Raw genomic sequence first — 22,042 nt, forward strand, 5'->3', positions numbered from 1 at the left:
CGCAATCCTGCTGCTTCATCACCGCGGTGATCAAAAATCCCACACCGTCATAGCTCTAATGGTAGGTTTGTTTTACTAAAAACGACCAAGTGCATCACAGCAGACAACACATGTTATGCCAGCAAAAACTGATCAGTCCATCATTCCAGTCCAATGTGTCTTTGGCAAAGACAAGAGACCATACTGTGTGCTAGAATGTTCCAAGATGTTCCCTTTGGATTCTTTGGATGTGGAAAAACAACAGTGGGCTGAACTTCTGCAAATTGCGAATGGATTTGACATTCATTCTTGTTTACTTGTTTGTTTGAACACATATTTCATATACACTTGATTATCTTGCAAGAAAAGCAAAGAATGTAGAAAACTTCACCTGCAATGGAGATTAATACTGATACTGAAATCCAGGTATTTCTCTCTGAGTCACACCGGTTGAAGTTTTGGTTAAAGATTTCCTGGATCCATTTTAGGTCAGTGAATTGAATCGTTCAAAATCAACCCAAATATTGATTCGAATTAGCCACAAATATTACTTCGAATCAAATCGTTGTCAGAATGAATCTTTGCACTCCTACTTATTATATTTAGGGATAAAGATGTGGTAAATAAAGACATAAACAAGTGTCTGTGCACTGATCTCTGCTAACACTGCACACAAACACAAACACACACATCAGGCCTACTGGTTGCCCTATAAGCTCTGAAAGTTTGTGTCTGAACACTCCTTGGTGTCAGCTACAACTGTGTGGCAAATTCAACTTTCTCTGTGAAAAGATGCAAACAAAGCCTTCCGTGTCTGGAAAAGAAACCCTCTCCTTCCTCTGGAAAGTTAGCTACAGATGTGTTACAGCGGACACCATTTATTTATTAGATTTGTCAAAATGAAGTGAGATTTTTAAATAATTCAGCTTGCAAGGCTCCATTTAGATTTAGATAAAAAGTGATCTGTAGATTTTTCTTGATGGGAAAAGTTGATGTTTTTTCTTTTTCTTTTCTATCTCTTCAGTGGGCAGGACAGCGATGATGGCGACTTCAGGCCAAAGGTACGGTCTGAGAAACAGTTAAACTGCAAGATGATGAGCATGATTCCTCAGCATGTGTTGTAGTTGCAGTTTTTCTTCTGACACTGAAGAGAAGGACTTTAGTTATGATGTTAGACCAGAGGTTTTTCACTTTAGAATCACGTTTTCTCTCACAGTTTTTCAAAACGTACAAATGAAAATATGAATGAATAAATTAATAGGTAAATATCAGCTAATGATACATTTTTTTAAACCATATGATTATATTTTAGGAGTGCATAGTCTTTCTTTGTCATTTGTTTTGGTTTTTGTCTCTGGGAATCTTTTCTCTGTTAAGTGCTAAACCTATTGACTTTCCAAACTACTTACTTCAATCAGCACCCTTTTTGATTGACAGGTTTAAAGGAATTAGCTAATTTTAGATGTGATTCAACAATGATAAAGCTTTAGTTGTTGAAGGACTGAAGCAGCAGAGCAGAGCAAAATAATGAATGCTTTCATGTTTAAAAAACAAAAATATGAAATGTTCTTCCCATTATTTCAGTTGTATTTAATTTTTACAAGGAAAAAGGTATTTTTGATGTTTTCAGTTGATAATTATTCAGGTTTTAAGTCGTTTTAAAAACTAAGCTTTTCACTGTAGCTTATGTAATGTAAGATTTTGTACATAACTTCACTAATGATGATGTTTTATTTTGAAACTCTGCTTCCTAATGTGCTAATGCCGATCCAAAACATTCTACATAATAGATCTCTTACTGAAAGGCATCTTTACTTAACATAAATACTTTCTCAATCTTCAAATGTCAGTTTGAAGCCTTGTGTTAGAGAAGTGTTTTCAACCGGTGTGACAAAACAAAACATTTCCCATCTCCAGGATATCAGCTGTTTGTTCATCCAAACAGGCCCTGTTAAATCACTGAGTAGTTTGGAATATGAAAGATCATAAAATACTTTTTTCTTCGTGTTTATTTGATTCTATTAAAGACACTTTGATAAGAATGGCGGTACCGCGATTTAGCCGCATCTTCAGCTCTGTTTTCGGGACAGTCCCGCCCCTTTAACTGTCTCTGCCAATCATTCTTGGAGGCTTAACCACACGTCATCAGTCTGACCAATCAGAAGTGGTTAAAGTCTTCACTTCCTTGTTCTGATTCTGCTCATATAGTCTCTCAGTTCTAACAAAAATACCAGCTAAAGCTCGTTTTTAGCGGTGTAGCTTTCCACAGAATCCGGTATCAGACTGTGGAACAAGTGAACAAAACAATGAGGCTCAGAGAAGCAAGTCTGTCTTGTATCGGCGTCCTTTTTCACACTACATCTCCCATGATGCATAGGGTTAAGGTGACAGCATCTCAGTGTAAAACATCTTAAATCTACAACGAACACACATCAAATAGTTTTTAAATCTTTTTGATGAAATCAGAGGTCAACAGTTTAGTTCTCCATCAAGGTTTGTGTTTATTAACAGCCAAACATTCCAGAGTTTGGTCCAAGTCATCTTTCTAAGTGAAACACGTTTCTAATAATATCTGGAATATTTTATATGTTAAATTTAAGAAGAAGTAATAACAACATTAAAGAAACAGGATTAAGGTGAAGTGGCAAACAGAAACAATTAAACTAAATTCAAACCATTTAATTATCTAAAAAGAAATAACACATTTTTGTTAAAGATTTCAAGACTTCATCTTTGATTAAGACAAGAGAAAAGCTAATAAAACTTCATTGTGTTCACTTTTTGTGAAACTACAGAAAACAGAAATATAATGTTAGTTTTTTTTGTGTGTAACATTTTTAAACATATTGTGATTATGTAATTGTTCAAAAATGACATAAAATTGCATGTTAATAAAATGGAGGGAAAAAACTACCTGGGTAAAATTTCAAGTAATGTAGTCGAAAATGATTTCTGAAAACTAACTTTTTTTACATCTTTTAGAAAAAAAAGCTGCAACTTCCAGCTTTTTTGTTCCACAATTATCACAAAAATGCATGTGAGACTGCAGAGGGACTGTACATCAACACAGACTACGAGTTTCTCCTTTTTTAATTTTTGGATGCTGGTGTGCCGCGGGATTTTTATCAAAGATAAAGTGTGCTTTGGCTCAAAAAAGGTTGAAACACACTGTGTCAGAGTAATGTTCCCCCTTCCAGTCTGTGAGCAGTAAAACCTTCTTCCTCTGAACGTTTGACGCGATCTGTAGCAGCACATGGAGAAAGGTGGCTATGAGTTCCAGAGGAAGAGGCAGATGATTCTAGAGAAAGCCAGGCTTTGGGTTAGTATGAGTGTCCCATCTCAGCCAGTAGAGTCCAAACTGTGAGCAGGCGCTCAGGCTTGGTCTCTGGAGTGAGCTGTCTTCAGTCATCCTTCCTAGTGAAAAGACAAGTGTGTCTATTTCCTGCTATGTTTGGCCCAGCTTTTTGTGTCTATCTTCCACCCGACACCTTCTGTCAGATGTGATCCTGTCGCTCCTCATCTGTCACCTAAGTATTTTTATTCTTTTTAAGCAAAAGGACGTTTATATAAATAAATCTTCTATTGGTGGACAATGAAATATGTTAGTTTAGAAAATGACAGACTGTCGTCTCACCATGTGAGTGGCAGTTGCAGTTAATCTGTAAAAAGTGTCTCATTTGTATTTTTTAGTTTTAAAATTCTCGGTTTGCTTCAGCCATCAGTAAAAATCAGCAGCCATAGAAGATGACAGTTCACCACTTCTGATTCTACAGATCCCCCCCAAAAATGAAGAATACCAATTCAATGTTAAAAACATTGACCAAGATTCAGAAACAGTTACAGAAGTCCTAAAGAGTTATCAGGAGCAGATAAAAACAATGCTCTTAGAAAAATATCTTGATACAAAGAAAACAGGCAGAGCGTGTCACAAGCTCCCTGCTCTGCTCCATTCTGATGCATCCTTCTGCAGACAAATGAACGTCTTTGTTTGTCCTCGTCTGAGGTGGAATCTGGATCAAAATGTACTATTTTGTAAACACAGAGAGCTCTCCGTTATAGGTGATGGGAAGGGGGGTGGGTTTACTCCACACTAACAGTCTCCTCGACAACTCAGGTGAATTTTTTATGAAGTGCCACTACGAGAGGTTTTTGGATTTTTGGTTAAAAGAGCATAATCATATTTAAAAGACCAATAAGAACAATTTACAATAGATCTAAAGATAATCGAATTAGGACTTTAAACCTGTCTGGACAAATGAACGGGTTAACTTTCCTTTTGCTAATTAAACGGATGAATTTCTTCTGCCTGACTTGTTTTCCTACAATAAACCAAGTCTAGACTCTGTATTACTCACTGCCTCCTCGTGTGTTTTTGTCTAAATGACCTATTCCTTGATAGGGTGAACCCTTAATGACTGCATGGAAAATATGAGTAGAAGTTATGCAACTTTTTGTTGTTTTTCTTCAGGTATTTTGCACATTTGTGTTCCTCTGAAGCATTTTAACAGTTGTGTAGAATCGGTCAGCTCCATCTCTGTGCATGCATGTAATGCACAAAAAAAAGCAGAATAGATCTTTCTTTATAAAGAATTTAATAGTTAGTTTTAGTGGAATAACTCTCATGATTCTCATCTGTGCAGGCTTTGTGCACTCATTCACATGTTTGTGTGTTTACAGGCTGCTCATATTTAAGACTAGTACTGGATACAGTCCACTGTGTGTTCAGAATGTCAGATAACACTTTGATGCTTACAGCTGTTGTGTGTTCCTTTACCTCAGCGAGATGAAGGGTCTCCGGTCAGCGGACCTTCATCCTTCTCCAGCCCCCCGTTTGGACTGAAGCCCCGCTCAGGTGAGTTACAAAGACATGATACGATTGTTAATGAGATGCGTTCCTGAAGAGGTGTTAGTGTATTCTTCGATTCCGGGGGCTAACATTTAAAAGTTTTTTTTTTTTAAAGTAACATTGTTTAAAGTTTCATTACTGATTGTACTTGAGTTATCTGGAATGAGTGGTCAGTTGCATAACTATCTCCCCCACTCCACACTCTGAGACAGAGAAGGGTGGAAGATCTGAACTCATGTTTGTCTGACTTTGAGCTGGAAATGTACTGCAGAGCTCTTCTTTTGTTGACCTCTTTGCCAGTGAGCTCTGTGGTGCTTTTTTCCCCCCAGAAATCTTTTGGTTTAGTGGATATTTGCAGGAGTGCATTACTCCCACTCAACAGCTGTATGAATACAAAGCTAAGGATGCTTATGTTTCAGTTCAATTTATTGTACTTATGAAATACAGTGTTCCCTCCTTTTATTGCAGGAGTTACGTTCTAAAAATAATCTTCCATACAGGAAATCCACAAAGTAGGATGGAAATTGATTACTATAAAAGGCTTGAGAATAGCATGGTATAGGCCCTTTAAGTTCAAACCTTTGTAGAAAAATGAGTCCAATATTATAGAATGGAAACAAAGATCACAAATTTACATAGCTGAATGCATTCTGCACAGGAAAAATAACATGGAGATTGATTGACAATGATCTACAGTCTATCAGGATTGTTAAAAAAACATAAACAAAAGACAATCGCACTGAAAAAAAATCAGCCAAATGGCAAGACCAAAACAGCAATATAGTGAGTGAACACTCTCCTGATTTGTAGCCAAGATCTTCTGGAGGTTCTGCACTTAGTGCAAGCTAAATATGAAACCAGTACAACAACTACCTTCATTAGGATCCAGTCCCCCCCCCCAAAAATAGACAATTGTGTCCATTTTGATGAATTTTCTTTCATTAGGACACAAAAAGAGTTGTGGTTCTTTTGAGGAACCAAATATTAAATAGCAGGTTTTTTGGGTGTATCCTACTGTACTGAGGAAGAAGTTGGGAAACTGTGGCGAGGAAACCTGAGTTTGAACGGATGAACATGAACTCCAGCAGATGCAGACTCAATGAGGGCGACCACCTGCGGTGACTGTGTGGGGTCAAACTAACTTAGGTTTTGTGTCATTCATAAACTCCTTTTAGTGGCTGTTGAAGGCTACATCATAGTAAACTTTAATGTCATGCTTTTTTCTAGTTTGTTTGTTGCCAGTTTTTTGCTAATTGCTAATGAAACTAACATGCTGAGCATGACTGTTGATCCTAAATGAGAGATGCCACTAATCTATATTTTTTTGTGTTATTTGTTGTTATGTCACTTTATTCATTCTTGTCACACTTTCCTTACCTGATTTGCTTGCTTATGTTTTCATTTTTTGGCACTTTATTTATTTTTTCCTGCACGACTGTCATATCGGATTCTCAAAACCACTGACCTCTGAATCAATATCTGCATGATTGATTCCGATCTTTTCCCCGAACTTCTTCCTGGTGGTCTTGGTGTTTTTCGCGGTGTGTTTCTGTGGAATGAACTTGCTGTACTTGCCCACTTGGTACCGCCCCCTCCGCCACCTTCCTCCCACTCACACGGCCCCATTCTCACTTATTCCTGATCACTTCCCCGTTGTAGCTCCGCCGTCACTTCCGTGCTCACCTCCCCCTTCCTGTCTAGACCCCTCCCTTCTCCCACAGGCCTCGCCCCTTCATAGAGACACACATCGTAGCCATGACGACGGGGACATTCACAATCGCGGTGAGCCACCCTTTTTCTGCCAACGTGTGTCAATCAGGGGGTTTATTTTCCGTCCTCACTGAGAGGAAGTGCTGGGGCGTCCTCTTCAGAATAATGTTTCAGGAAAGTGAAGAAAATAGGCTCTGTTTTATCTCATCATCTTGAACTTTCTCTTCTTTTCCTTGAAGGTTTTTTGTTTGTTTGTTTATGTGTTTTACCTCTGGCTGGTTTAAGTACTGACCATCCTTTGGGAGAAACTATCTGCAAGGGAAACCTTGAAAGTTCCAGGGTAAAGGTAAAAATACAATAGAGGGTTAACTTTGGATGACTAGAAGGGCCATTTTTCTATGCAAAGTGAAAAAAAGAGACCCAAACAGAACCTAAGTCCTATCTTTGGGACATTGATGCTGACCAGTGGATGGATGCTGGGCATCAGATGCTGCTTGGCCTTCTCCACTGAAACTAAAAACACATGGTGCCTGTGTGCTTCATTTAGCCCCCTGATTTTACAACCTGCAGTTGTCTGACATCTGTTTTTATGACTGGGTTGCAGGTTAAAAAAAAAAACAGTCAAGTGGCCTTGGTTGATCTGTTGATGCACCTCATCTCAGAGGTTTTTTTTAAAGGTACCAGATGGTTCAGGGGTGCCCACACATTTCGGCACGCAAACAACCAACTCCAAGAAAAACATACATATACACACACAGATATATATATATATATATATAGAGAGAGAGAGAGAAAATACATTTACATGAATATACGATTCCAACATGATAAAAAAAATTCCAGTCATTTTTTTCTTTAACAGCTTGGTGAATTGGACATGCGTGTTCATAGTTGGCATGTATCAACGGCGGCAAAGCGCGCGGTGTGCCAACAACAGAAATGTTCTGTGTGCCTTCTGTTTGAAGTTCCTTTTGAATGCTACATTCTCACACTTGTCAAAGGTTTAGGAGGAAGAAAAGCTTCATATCTGCTAGTGGAGCATTGCAGCGTTGTTTAGTAGAAAACACACACGTGCAGTGACGTATGGATCACAGGATGTTCAATTGGCCGTTCTGCATGTCAATAAAGTGACGTACTTCGCAGCGGGATGATGATTGACTGATGGCAGTTTTTAAAGAAATATATATTTTTATTGGTGGTTTATTTGTCTTTGATGGCCCATGATCTATCTATACTTCCTGTATGATCTATTGGGCATCCCTGGTTCATATGCTTCTAGGAGGAATATGTTTAAGACACGATTAGTAGACTAGTAGGCTAACAAAAAGCTAAGTGGCTTTGGTCAAACATCATACTGTCCTCAGATGGAAAGTCATTGGCTCTCCAAAGCCTTGGCTGCTGCTTTGGGTCATACCAGTTTGTTGGGTTTCAAACGCCAGGTAACAGTGGAAAGATTCTACCCGGGTCCACCATTTCTACTGAAGGTTTGTCTTTTTCTAACTAATTTGCTTCTTGTACTCGTTGCTCAAACCATCCAGTCTCTGATTTGAGAAGAAAGACAATTGGTTTGTGTGCATCAGGTGGAGGTTTACTGCTGTCCACTAAAGTCGATAAAACATCACTGCAGGGCCTAAATATCTAAAAAATACCTAAAAATCAACCAGGATGAATGAGAATCTACACAGACATTTGTTATTAAAAATAAAAATGACAATTCAACCAACTCCAGACTTTTGCTCATTTATAGTTTGAGAGATACAAAAAAAAACATTTTATGTTTGATTATACAAGAACAGCAAGAAAATAACGTTTTTCTAACGAATGTTTGTAAAGGTTAGCACAAAAAATGGAATGGGTTGGAAGGGGCTGTTCTAAAAAAATGGATCAAGCATGATTTTTAAACTAATCACATAAATGTGCATAGGTGTGCCCTGAATAAGTGTCAATTTTGTCCTTATTAGGAATAAGATTTCAGGTTAGAACTGTTGGATGATTTACAAACCTTTGCAGAAAGTTCTATGTTTTTTTTTGTCTATAAGAAAGCTTCATAAACATGTCTCAATATGAGACTATAAGCATATAAATATGTATCTGGAAAATGAAATGATCAAATGTAATTTTTTTCTATTATACAACATTTTCTTTTTCTTTGTTTTATAAATAAAACATTTGATACCTTTTCCATTTTATTATCATTTAAAACAGTTTGAATTGAAGAAAGCGGCACAATACCATTAAAAAAACAATATTAATTACATTTGTCAAATTTCTGTCTTCAGCCTGAATGTATTTGAGAACCCAGAGCACTCCAGACTTACAGATCCAGCAGTCTCTCCTGTTCATTTAGTATATGATGCAAAAACCCTCCTTAGCCTTAACTGAAAGGTGCAGTCATGTCTGCAGATGTCTAAACCTGCTAAATCACAAAGTAAAAACCAAAAGATATCAAATCTACTGTTGCATGAAACAGCATGCGTACATGCTATGGACTTGAAAGCATCTAGACCTCCAGGAATGTGGGCTTCCTGGAAGTGTTGCTTAAGCAGCAAAAGATTTTAAATAAAACGTGATCAGCACTTCCATCTGAGCAAGGGAAACAATGTGCCTTGGAGTATTTTTATAATGCTAACTTATGCCTCATTACATTCTCCCATGACCCGGAAATGATTCCCTTCCCAGCATCCCTTTTTACAGTCAGTCCCTCAAAAAAGCTTGGAGTAAGCATAGAGGGAGGAAATTAATGGAGGAAGAAACATTCTTACTTCCAGCTGCGCGTTTCGTTTTTAGAGCCACAGCTCCTTCTAAAAGCAATGCTGTGCGCAGTGTGTGGTAGGACGCAGTACATCTTTGCATTATTGTGTGGAAAGAACTTTTAGATGAAATCAGTCTGATACCGCGAAAGGTATTTATAACTGCAAAAGGCATATTTAAACCAGCATTTCTTTTGTTTTCTTTATACATTTTCTGAAAGGTGAGCAACGACAATATTTAAACCTGTAGGGAAAAATGTTTTAATTGCAAAAAAGTACTGACATGGTAAAACATGTAATAGTTTCAAGTGAATGTAAAAACAAAAAGTCATTCTTTGAGTTTCCTCCTTCTTTAAGATTAACACCTGATGCTGCATTTGGATCAATGCTGATGAACAGAACTGAGTTTAGTCCGGGGGTGTCAAACTCCCAGCCCCCTGTTGGTTTTCCAGAAATCTTGTTGTTGATTAACTGGATCAGGTTTGTTTAGCCAATAAGTAGCTTCAATAGCAGGTAGTTGGAAACCGTGTTGGACCTCGAGGCCTGGAATTTGATGCCTCGTTATAGTCTCTTAGTCTGTGCATTTGTCAAGCAGATCAAAACACTTAATGTTTTCCATTCTTTCTTTAAATGGACCAAAATTAGAGCTTGTGCTAACTAAAGCGAGTTGAGTGACTCATTTTCAGCTGCCAGGAACTGTGTTCTGGTGTCCGCTTCCCACTTATCGTTCCTGGAAAATACCGCTGCCCTTAGCTTTAAGTCAGCGCTTCCCTCTCCTGTGCAGACTCAGGCTAAATGTTTGCCAGACTTTGCCTTTGAAAACAGGTTAGTTTTATTTTAGAATAAGTAGTCCATATAAACATTTTCATGGCTCTTCTCAACGTTTTGATCAAATGTGTCAGTGCATCTGAGGAAGTTCTTTCACATCTGTCTTTATCTGCAGCTGTTCTCATGCAGCTCACAGCCTGCAAAGCCATGAAAAGGTTTTTTTGCATGTATGTTAGTGAAGTTTTAAAAGTTGATTCTTATCCATGTTTAACCAATTGGAACATTGAGAAGACTTCCTGTTGGTGAGTTTGCTCCCAGAACCTGCAAAATAAATGATGTGGCTCCCCATCTATTGATCCATCCATCCATCCATCCATCATGTCCTGACTACTTTGTTCTAAGAAGTGTACAAGTATTTCTATCTTATGGGAATATGTGAGGAATTTGAACAGGATCCAGAAAGAACTACAGAATAAACCTTTTGGACTTACAGCAGCAACAAAAAGTTTAAGAAAACGCGTTGATTTGTAGACAGCAGTGTCATTACATACTGATGCTACAATGCTAAATGCTATGCTAACGAGCTGTTCCGTGTGTCGCCTACATGTTATCACGGACTGGTTTAAAGTCAGACTATGTTTTCACGGAGCGGACTTTAAGACGTGGCGGATAAATACAACAAAATTAATTCATAAACCATTTATAAAAAATGTATTTCATAAAATATAATAAGAGGCACTTTGTGTGAAACTTTATTAGAAGTACCTTTTAACATTACAGAGCAAACACCCACCCCCCCCCCCCCCCGTGAGAGCGCAGCATCTTTACCGTCATTGACAAGAATCCAAAACATGATCATGTTTTTAGGCTGTTTTTGTTATGTATTAGAGTAAAAATGAATCACCCTGAGGCAGAATCAGGAAAAAAGTGCTTTTTCTATCAAGCTGCTCCCCTTTACAGTTAGTTGGCCATCTATCTGTTTACAATCTCTCCCGCTAGCTTACAGCCCTTCACAACCCCAAGCTAACATTACCAGTGCCACAAAATGGTGATCAATATCAGAGCTATGCAGCCATGCAGTTTTGAGCCAAATTCCAGCTCAGACGAGGAAAACAAAGACGTACATGGATCTATTTGTCTACAAATGGATGCACCAGAATGGAGCGGAGCAAAGAGCTTGTGGCCCGCTGAGTGTAACACCTATGACAAATGGCATTTTTTTTTAATCTGATTTTCATCAATTTGAATAAAGAAATAACCAGAAATGCAATTTTAAGCTTTTCTTTATATATGTCCTCCATCAAGAGAAAAATGACACATGAACATTTTAAAAACACACATTTTCATTTGGAGTGGATTTTTTTCAGACATCATTCACCTCTGTGTTTCTGAGTAAGATTGCCACTGAATGAGTCTCTTCACATTTTGTAGCATTCTATTTTTAGTAGTTGTATTTTAAGCGATGGATTAAGTCCCTGAAGGAATACCCTAGTTTGACCAGAATGAAGCCACCGTTTGTAAATGGATGCTAGCCGCGCTGTGCATGCATGTACAAAGGAATGAATGTAGAAAAAATGTGTATGCATGCATGTACAAATACATGACACAATGTGCACCTCAGGCATTTATGGGTCGTATTAGACATGATGTCGCAGTATGGTTGATATGTTTTTAGAGAAGACGTTCATGACTGAAACTGCAGTTTTTTTCCCCCATTAGATCCAGTACTCAGTGGACCTAAAAGTTAATTGTTGTTTATTTACTAAAGCATGTTACTAACCTTTTGTTTTTTGATTGGGAAACAAAAATATTCGTTCTTCTTATCTGTTTTAACTTGTCTTAGTGTTTCAGGGTTTGTCCAGTAGAGGGCAGGATTAGTCTTGCAGTTCTTGATAACCAAGAAAAACAAAAACAAATGTCTTCTTTTGCACCTTCTCCCAAAGGATTTGTGTGTGATTTCAGTATGTTGAGCTCCTTTGACCTCCTTGATGCTTCACACACTCAGTTTAACAGCCTCTTACAGCCTTCAGCAACATTTCAGTTTCAGTTCAAACTTTTCCATTTGAATCCACTTCAAGATTTTGAACACTTCCAAGCCTTCATTTGAGTTTTTCTCAGTTTCTTCTTTAAATGTAGATCTTGATTTTTTTTAATAAACCTGTTAATTTTTATATTTCTTAATTCCACATGTGCTGGAAATGAATAGCATTCTCAGAAGAGTTGGAATGCCTGACCTCTGCAACAACAGAGTCTGTAAGGAATAACTAACTAACTTTTACTAAGCATTTGTTTATCCTTTTTTATTAAATTCTTCCACTTTTTTGTGAATGCTCCCTGCAGAATACTTTAGGGAGGATGTCCATTTATTTTCTAAGTATACATTTTATACACAAATCAATTTAAGAGATACAGGAAATATTAAAGCCTTATCTTAAAAAGCCCACGCTGTAAACACACCATTGTCAAAAAGCTCTTGGTGTGATGAAACATTAAGATGAAACATTAAGATTAACCTTGACTTGAAGTCCAATCATTTATAAAATCTATTTTCAAAGTGTTTATAGTGGTCGTTTAGTTAGGATTATGCTGGGGTATTTTTTTTTAGCCAAAATAAAATTAATCTGCCTTTATTTCTAGGACATAGTTTCTGCAGAGCACCAGGATTTCATTAGAAATTCACCTCCAAGTTGTGGGTGGAACTGTTGGCGCAGTCTGTTTACAGTCTCTCCTGCTAGCTTACAGCCCTTCACAGCCCCAACCTAACATTGGTGGTGCAACAATAACAGGGAGAAATATTGGAGCTATCTAGCCGTACAGTTTGGATCCAGATTCCATCTCAGACGAGGAAAATAAAGATGTACATGGATCTATTTGTCTGCAGTTGGATGAATCAGAATGGAGCAGGGCAGGGAGCTTATGGAATGCCATAGTAACTTGTATGTCACACTAATAAGCTTTTTCAAATGGCTTTTTTTTGTCTGCTCCATAGTCACAGTAATTTGAATAAAGAAATACTCAAAAATTCATTTTTAAACGGAATTTTCTTTATATAGGTCCTCCATCATGAGAAAAGGGCCACAAGAACATGTTAATGACACTAAAAACACAATTTTCATCAGAGTGGGTCTCACAGGCACTAAGCCTAAACACAGAACATAGCCCATACCATCATCCGTCCTTCACCATGCTCAGCTGTTGGCTCAGTGCAGTCAGTCAGGTAACGTTCTCCAAGCATCAACATGGTCCTCAGCTCCTCAGTCTAGTGACAGGACTCTTTCCCATTCCATGTTGCCATCTCTTCAGTTTGCGTTTAGTGATGTTGTTAATAATTCCGCCACAGAATCATCTGCGTTTGCAACTTCTGCCTTTAATGGGTTTAATCGCTTGAAGCCCTGTTTCCCTTTGTACTGCTTAGATGTCAGTGTTTATTGCAATGATGACATCCAAACACAGCATCCCAGCTGAGCTCATGGAGTTTCCGGGAGTTTGGTAAAGGTGGACGTGACCACTGCACCGAACGATCACCGGCTGTGTCTGTTCAGGATCTCATGAAGCACAGATGGAGGTTCCTGCTAACAAGATTCACAGAGTACTGATCGGTTCACACGGTTTTCACCAAGGGTTCAGCTCACATAAAGACATGAGTCATTAGTGTATGTGCTGCCTGAGGGCATCATTCACTTCCTATCATCTTTTCCAGAAACGCTCTGAGGCTCTTGTGTTTCTTTGGGATTGAGCCGTGACTATGATCTTATGAATAGGATTATGTGTGTTTGTTTGTTCGTTCTCTTCGTGCGTGTGTTGGTTTAGCTTTCCTGGTTTACTTACCAGTCCTGTTGAAGCTCATTCTAGTTTAGCTTTAATTTATAGAGTGTTGATAATCGCCAGGTCAACATCTCAACCTTATATTAATAATTAAACTGCATGAGCAGATGCATGCAGAGATCCTGCAGCGGCAGTCTGACTGCAGGTCTGAGCAGAAACACTCGTCTGTCAGATCTCAGGACAGAAAAAAAACACATTCGCTTCATTTTCCATCTGATCTTATCTGTGAACTGTACTGTGGAGGGAGAGGTTGGGGAAGGGGGGACTGGGCTGCACATTGGTGATAAAGAAACAGTTTAAACTTCAGATGGCAATGAGGTCATTAAGAGTTGGAAGTGTGGTCAAATATGTAGCGTTAGCTCTTACAGCAGGACGAAATGGAAGACATGAGCTCATTTGTGAAGTGTTCTTTCAGAAAGAGGTGGCTGCACCGCTAGCTTTGATGGAGAGGACATGTGAATAAGCATTTTAGCATCCTGCCTGTCTGGATTCACTAATAACTGCAGGCTCATTACAGATCTCAGCACAAAGTCCGCTCCATGACTTTATTTATGAAGCACCACTTAACAAACACGGTTGTCTCAAAGTGCTACACCTGAAGAAAATAAAACAGTAGAACATGATTGTGATCATTCAATTCAATTCAATGGTATTTATATAGCCCAATTTGACAAAAACAGTTGTCTCAATGGGCTTCATACCAGCAATTGTATAAGAACATGAAATCAGTCAATCGGTAATGGCTAATCTGAACACACTGAGCTGAACTGACAGACTTCAAACCCCTTTTTTTCTTCTTTTTTATTCCTTCTTGTTAGAGAAAAACTCCTAAAAAAAACAGATTCCAGGGTAAAAAAGAAGAAACCTCAGGGATGTCCACATGAAGAAGGGATCATCTCCCAGGATCCAGATCAGCTCAGATATTTCTAACTGAATTGGATAATCCTAATATTGTATACTATTCATCTACAAGTGACAAACAGAAGGATTTCTGAAGCAAAGGGTGAGGGTAGAGAGGAAAACTGAAGGTAAGAAAGAAACCTCCAGCAGAATTAGATTTGAGAAAGATGAGCGTCTGTCATGAGTGGCTCAGGTCCGAGAGGACAAACACACCCAAAAAAGGGGTAAATTGAACCGATACTTTAGTCAAACCTGCCCTTATGGGTGTCTGGGGGCAAAATATGAGAAAACTGTCGCGGCCTGCACAAAACATCAAGGTCATAGATCCCTCGCTGAGGCCGTAGCAACAATTAATGTGATTTCTTTTTTTTTTCCTATGAGATTCAGGCGTGTAATATGAGTTTTCATTTTTTCTATCCCTTTGGACTGCTTAAGGGGCCCTTTAGTGCTGTTCAAGTGGTAAATGTGCTGTTAGAAAGGAAGAAATTAGACGATCAGTGTTTAGTTTGTGTGGGTATCATACAGGCGTCCTGTGGGCACTTTCGAATCACCTGCACAGCATTCGCACGCGGTCAGTAAGGAGCCCCTTCTTGTACCTTACTAAGGCCTAGAATGTGGCGTAAGGGCACCATACGATAGCACCACCTGTACATCATAAGTGCGTGACGTGCCCTAAGGTGACTGCACGAGTCTCACGGGAACTGTGAGACACACCTGGGATCCCTTTAAGATGCAGCCGCTGCAGGCCCGGACAGCCAAAAAGTTGCATCACCTGTACATGTCAACCTCCGGACAGGTCCATGTGACTAAGGTCTCAGTAACTGCAGCAATGAGATGTGAGGAAGCAGATGAAAAAAAACCAAATCACTTGAACAGCTGTTAAAGGACTAAACAAATGTCATCACAGCAGTTAAAGAACAAAAAACAGATGAGCTTATAGTCACTGAATTTGTGTCGCCAGATATTAAATCTGTTACCAGACAAAAGATATGTTAGTAACTGCAACAACAAGAATACAGGGGAATTGACAAACTCAAAATCACTCAATATTCTTCTTCATTTCTGTCACTTCAGCAGCAGATGTTAACACACTTGGTAGAAGCTTGCATGGAGGGGATTGGTTTGTGGATCCTGTGAGTCTAATCCAGCAGCCTAAAGGACAAAAAATTCAGATATTTTTTAAATCCCTCTGATCCTTTTGAGAAAATAGTATATTTGGTTCCCTTGGTGGCTTACAGAATCTGAAAACCACTCTCCCCCTTCTTAATCTGGAAAGAAATCGTGTGTATATTTTGTGGGTTTCAATGCTTTGTTGTGTGAATGAAGGGACAGAGCTGCTCCTACCTGCAGCGCTACTGACCTCTGCTGCTCACATGTGGAACTGCAGCTCCCTGCGCTCACCGGGCCAACTGGATTGCAGAAACTAGGGCAGTCATTTTAATGATTCACTCTGAAGCTGTGTGGGTGTGTGTTTTGGTTCTGCATTTAGGTTGAGGACAAGCATGTTTCACACTCTGCCCTCCCACACACTGTCAGAAAAAGCTGCTTCTCTCTGAGAACGCTTTCATCCACTTCCAGATCCGCTCGGCTCCTGTCTCTGCTTCTTAACTCACGAGCAGCACATAAAGGAAGCTGGAAACATCTGATTCTACCTGTGTTCTTTTCTTAAAAGTAGTGCAGAAGCTCCTCCTCCTCTTTTGTCTTACCTGGTTGCCATGATGTGGTTTGTTTCAAACGTCCTCCATCTAAAGCCAGGAATTTTCACCACATGATAAAAGCTCATCCTAACTTTAAATCATTTAAAGACCTGGACTGTATGTACACAATTAAAAAAGAAGTTCTCAATTGTTTAACCCAATTTTTTTCTGTGGTCCTCTGAAGGGAGGCAGGAAAATCTTTGATTTTATGTATTGAGACAAAAATCCCAGATATAACCGGAGGAAGGATTTTATTTAAGGCAGAAATCTTAAGCTTGTCAAAATAAATTGCTTGCCTCTCAAAAATAATAAGATTTAGTCAGCTCATACTGATGTAAAACCTTAAACAAAGAAGAAAATCAAGAAATTGACCTTTTTTCAAATTGATGCACATCTGTGTTTTTCATACATGCCAGCAAAGTTAAGGATATTCTTCAAATTGTATCCATCCATCATCCATCTTCATAAACCGCTGAATCCAAACCAGCTACTGTTGGGCAAAGGCGGGGGAACACCCTAAACCGGTCGCCAGTCCATCACAGGGCCACACAGTCACTCACACACACCAAGGGACACTTCAGAGTAACCAGTTAACCATGTGTAAACCAGAGTGCTTGGAGAAAAGCCACACATGCACAGGGAGAACATGCACACTCCAAACAGAAAAGAACCAGCTGGGATTTGAACCAGGGCCTTCTCATTGTCAGGCGAGAGCGCTAACCACTACACCACTGTATTGTATAACTTTTCTAATTAAAAAAAAGCAATGAATTTAAAGACAAATTATTAAAAGCCAGGTTAGCCTGGTTAGTTAAGTTGACTTTGAGTGTTTTCCCTTGATGCAGAAACATTTCGTCTTCCTCTCACTCTAATTGATTCAGTTTGTTCAGACCTCATTGCTCTTGAAAATCTGACTAAGACTGCAGGACTTTGCTTTCCTCCATCCTCTCTGGGACTCATGTGGAGGCGTGCTTGGGCTCCTCATCTGTCCTTTAAGATGATGTCTTCAGATGTCCCATCAAGTCCAAGTGGAGGCTTTCCCCAGCGGTCATCTTTTTTTTGTGAAGGACACATCTCCCATCAACAAAGCAGTCCTGTACCATAATGCTGCCACTGCCATGCTGCATTGAGGACATACTGGTCTGAGTTTTGATTCATAAGTCTAGCTGACACCCCAGCAGCTTTTGATGTTCTTAACCATCATCCTTTCTTCTCAGAACTCAGAACACATTTATAACAGTGCTGCTTTCCCTCATATATTGCGGTGGGTTTGTCATCTTCTGTCTGATGTTTTTTGTTGCTCTTGCAGTGTTCCTGCGAAGTCACAAGAGTCTGGAGTCTGTGGATCCTCAGTTCACCATGAGACGAAAGATGGAGCAGCTGAGAGAGGAACTGGAGCTCCTGGAGCAGCTGAGAGACGTGAGACCCTTTGCAGACCACACTGAAGTTCTCTTTGCTCCGACTCGAACAACTTCTATTCTTATTAACTTTTAGGGGACTAAATAAAGAACTATTTCGCTAAAAAAGAATAAATCATTATAATATAACGTTAAAAGTTGATTTATTATCTTGTGTCACATTTCTGCACAGCCATTATTAATACGGGACCATCACTTTGCTTTTTTCACTCATGTGTTTGCTCAGTTTTCAGAGCATAAAAACATAAGATGCCTTAAAACATTGATAGGATTGTACCTATTAAAAAAAACTCTTACTGAATATTAATCTGCCTTTCATTGTAATAAAATGGTAAACATCTTTTTAATTTCTGATCACAGCGTGAAGCACTGCATTTTTATCTCATATGTGACGTCAGCCATAGAAAATGCCTTGCTTCCGGTTCAAACCAAATAAAGTCAATTCTCCGCAATTTGTCCGTTATTTTGTTGAAACCAGACGTCCTCAGTAAGCCATGATTGGTCCGTCTACATTTCAATGGCAACCACTCTCTCTAGTCAGGAGTGAGCATGTTAGAAGGCCACACCCCTTCCACTGAAAGCAGCCTTGGGAGAATCTGTCAATCAAACACTTTGAACAAGCAGTTGCATTTGAAGTAAACATTTTATGAAAAACTTTTTAGGATCATCAAGAAGATGTTAATAAACGGTATCAGAGCCAGAGTGGTTATTATGACCAATAGAATAACTGAGTAATACATGTTTATTTGTCTATGAAAGTCTATGGAATTTTGGCTTTTTGAGACCAGCTAGTACTTCCTGTTTGAACGTGAGGGGAAAGGGGATGATGTTTCCAGTTCTTATTTACTGCCAATGTATACAAGTTGCTTTTACCCAAGAAAACTCATAGTGCTTTCATTTTGTTAACTTAAAATATATTTGTTCTTAAAGGGTTCAGTCAATATTGTCTGATTTCCACAACAAAATATTTTATCAGTATAAGAATAAAAAAGGTTCTAAAAGTCTGATTGAGGAAATAAAGTGCTGTTTATTTTCAACATTGCTTAATGTAGCTTCTGCGGTACTTTTAAATGGTTTTGCAGCCTGAACGGAGTTTGAACAGGTGCTTCAAAAATAAATGGGGGGAAAAAAAACAATTCTTCCTAGAAACAATAAAATGTGATCAGGCAGCATGACAGGATAAAAGGGAGCGTTTTAATGTGGCTAAGATGCTTTATGTACATGACAGTCTGCACACGGAAGTAAACATGTATATCGACGGTCATCGCCATGACGTTGGCCTTTTTTCACAGCATTATACACATCGCTCTGATCCATCAGATCGCTAAACTAAAATCTAATGCTGTGAGGTTCCGCTGAACTTTGGCCCGTTTTGCTGATAGCATTTTGGCTGATGCTACATGTATTATGTGCGCAGCTGTATAGCTTCACACGTTCTCATCTGAGCCCACTACGAAGCACCACAATCCGCGTTTTTAAATAATAGTGGCAGGAACATGGCACAGAGTTTCGGTTCGGTACCCATCCCAAGTAAAACATTTAACACAAGCTGGTTATCGCAACATCTTGTAGTTGTTTTGGTCGCAGTGTAGAGCTGCTCAATGTGGCTCAGTGGGCCGTGATGTTAACTAGCAGATAAGGTTTATGTGGAAAACAAGAGTCAGACGCTGAAGGGTGCTCATTAATAGATAAATAAATATCGTCTGACAGCATTTGAAATCGATACAAATATCACCAAATAAAATATCACGAAATTGATTTTTCGGCTCACCCCTGCTATATAGGGTCACACTCTGTGTCCCACCATGAAGACACATTCACGTTACTGTTTACTCTTCTTCCTCCCTCAGAACATTGAGAGCAGGCTGAAAGTGGTCCTCCCCGAAGACCTCGGGTCGTCTCTAATGGACGGCGTCGTTCTCTGCCATCTGGCCAACCACATTCGGCCGCGCTCGGTCGCCAGCATCCACGTTCCCTCCCCGGCGGTGGTATGTTGCACACGTCCGGCCCACACACTTTTCAACTGGTTTTCATAATGCGTCTAAAGTCATTCTGTGTCTTCAGCCCAAACTCAGCATGGCCAAGTGTCGAAGAAATGTGGAAAACTTCCTGGACGCTTGCAGAAAAATCGGTGTACCAGCGGTGAGTTAAGCTCCTCTCAGGACTCAGACACCATCACTGTCATCTGGGGGGGGTAACTTCTTCCTCCTAAATACTGCTCCCTCCTGCCTAGTTTAGTTATTGAACTCAAAAAGTGGGATTCAAACCTCCAACCTGAATACACCTCTTGATTGGGAGAACCCCCTCAGGTCTACAGTGATCTCCGTCCCTGCTGATACAAATCAAAAAAACAAAAATAGCAGTACACTTTGTTTTTAACCCTTTAACACCAGCAATGTCACCGGTGAGATTGAAATCACACGCTCTTTGATATGTTTCCACCGTTTACATGATCTCTGTAAATCAGCTGATTCAGAGAAAAGTGGCTATTCATATTGGCTTTGCACCAATATGCAACACTTTACTAACATGAAGTTAGCTGCTTTCCTCCGAATTCTGTTTATTGCTTAACTCTTCAAACTTAGTTGAATAGTTTTGGTAGGCGAAGAATGTGTGTTAAAGGGTTCAGACAAAGCAGTGTCAGCACGTTGTCTCCAGAGATGAAAACTGACTCTCAGGTCTCCTGCAGGACACAGAACCGGGAAGCAGAACTGGGAGGAAGGCTGTTGTTTAATCCCTGCTCGTTTCCGGTTATCTGTGGCAAATATAAAAGTTCAGGAAACTTTGTCTTTCCACTTAAAGCTTGATGCTGGAGACGAGCTCAGCCTTCTTCCCGGCCTGCTTTCTTTTGCCTCCCTCCTCCCGTCTCCTCATTGCTTCAAATGGGTTTGTTAACGCCAACATGTAATGCTGCTGTCATCACTGCTGTCATGGCCGCCTGCAGCTTCCCATCATGACAGGCTTTGGTCCAAACACCAACGCTGGTCTGAACCACGGCTGCCGGGTTCAAATGTGCACCCCTGTCTGTGTGTGTTTTTCATTTTCTATGAGACATTTCTGAAGTTTAGGACCTCTGAGTTGAGGATTAGTTAAGATGATGATGATGATGCATGTGTTAATGACAATGATCAAAGGAACAGAGCACGTTTTTCAAAGACTAATTCAGTCTTTGTTCTGAATCTCTGATAATCTATTCTGATCACTAATTGTAAATCTTTTTGGGCTAAAAATAAAGACATAAATGATGAAAAATACAACAAATGACCCAGTTTTAATAAGCAGATCATGGTTTTGTTTAAATTAATCTCTTTAAGAAGTGTGTGACTTTTAAAAAAAAAATGGTTTTATTGCCATGTCTGTCTTAAAGAGAAGGAGGTGCTTCAGCAGCTAAAGTCAGGAGGCAGGGCAGATCATCTCACAGCAGAACTACGTACACACCGGGCATGTGACACGTGGCAAGAACGCGCCAAACATTGGTTCTTGAACACGCATTTAGCTCTTGGTTAACACAGTGTGAGCAGGGAGGGGCTTCTTCTTTTTCAACTGGTTTCTAGCGCATGTCAGCCCCCTACAGTTGGAAGAGGCTTGGTGCGAAATGTCAAGCGGTGCAAATCCCGCGAATCTTGCCCCAGGCTTTTTCTTTCATAGCTTTATTCTGATTTCTGAAGGACTTGGTGTCCATTAATTTCTCCTCCATGAACAATTTTCAAACGGTTTGGCACCGTGACTACCAAACCTGAGTCCCTGATTGGTCAATGTTTGAGCTCTTTAACTTGCCATGTAAGTTTATAGGCCACACATTCAGTAAACAGGGCCCAAAAATGGTGGTAGAAACCTACGTACCTATGCGTTTAGCTAGAGTTTTAAAGGCGGCAGCCCGAAACACGCATTTATGCTCGTTTACATAGACTTGTCATTGGAAGTGACTGCATAAACTCACTTTGTCGAGGGCTGTGTGAACGAAGCAACTTCATAAAAGAGAAAAAATGAACTAGGTGGAACAATTGACTGTATATGAGAACAGGATCAAGTGAGTGGGATGTCACCCATAGAAAATGACCAACCAACTGATGTCAATTCAGTTGCCATTTTTTCGTGACACAAAGGCTGGATTCAAACAAAAGTTGGAGCCAGACATAAGTACGAAGT

General features: G+C 39.5%; 1 protein-coding gene across 4 annotated transcripts in view; it reads left to right on the forward strand.

The window, feature by feature from the left end:
* Positions 1-22,042, forward strand: part of lrch1 (leucine rich repeats and calponin homology domain containing 1) — a 119,213-nt gene that overhangs the window by 89,263 nt on the left and 7,908 nt on the right. For 2 of the 4 annotated variants that reach the window (XM_011489505.3, XM_011489507.3), the window contains exons 13-18: positions 1,004-1,040; positions 4,759-4,831; positions 6,485-6,607; positions 17,785-17,894; positions 19,744-19,881; positions 19,958-20,035. In XM_011489505.3, coding sequence (XP_011487807.1) covers positions 1,004-1,040; positions 4,759-4,831; positions 6,485-6,607; positions 17,785-17,894; positions 19,744-19,881; positions 19,958-20,035 — 559 coding nt within the window. The remainder of the gene's footprint in view (positions 1-1,003; positions 1,041-4,758; positions 4,832-6,484; positions 6,608-17,784; positions 17,895-19,743; positions 19,882-19,957; positions 20,036-22,042) is intronic. The other 2 variants (XM_011489506.3, XM_011489508.3) reach the window with 1 other exon arrangement.

The sequence above is a fragment of the Oryzias latipes genome, chromosome 21 (assembly GCF_002234675.1).
Source record: "Oryzias latipes chromosome 21, ASM223467v1".
NCBI classification, from domain to species: Eukaryota; Metazoa; Chordata; class Actinopteri; order Beloniformes; family Adrianichthyidae; genus Oryzias; species Oryzias latipes.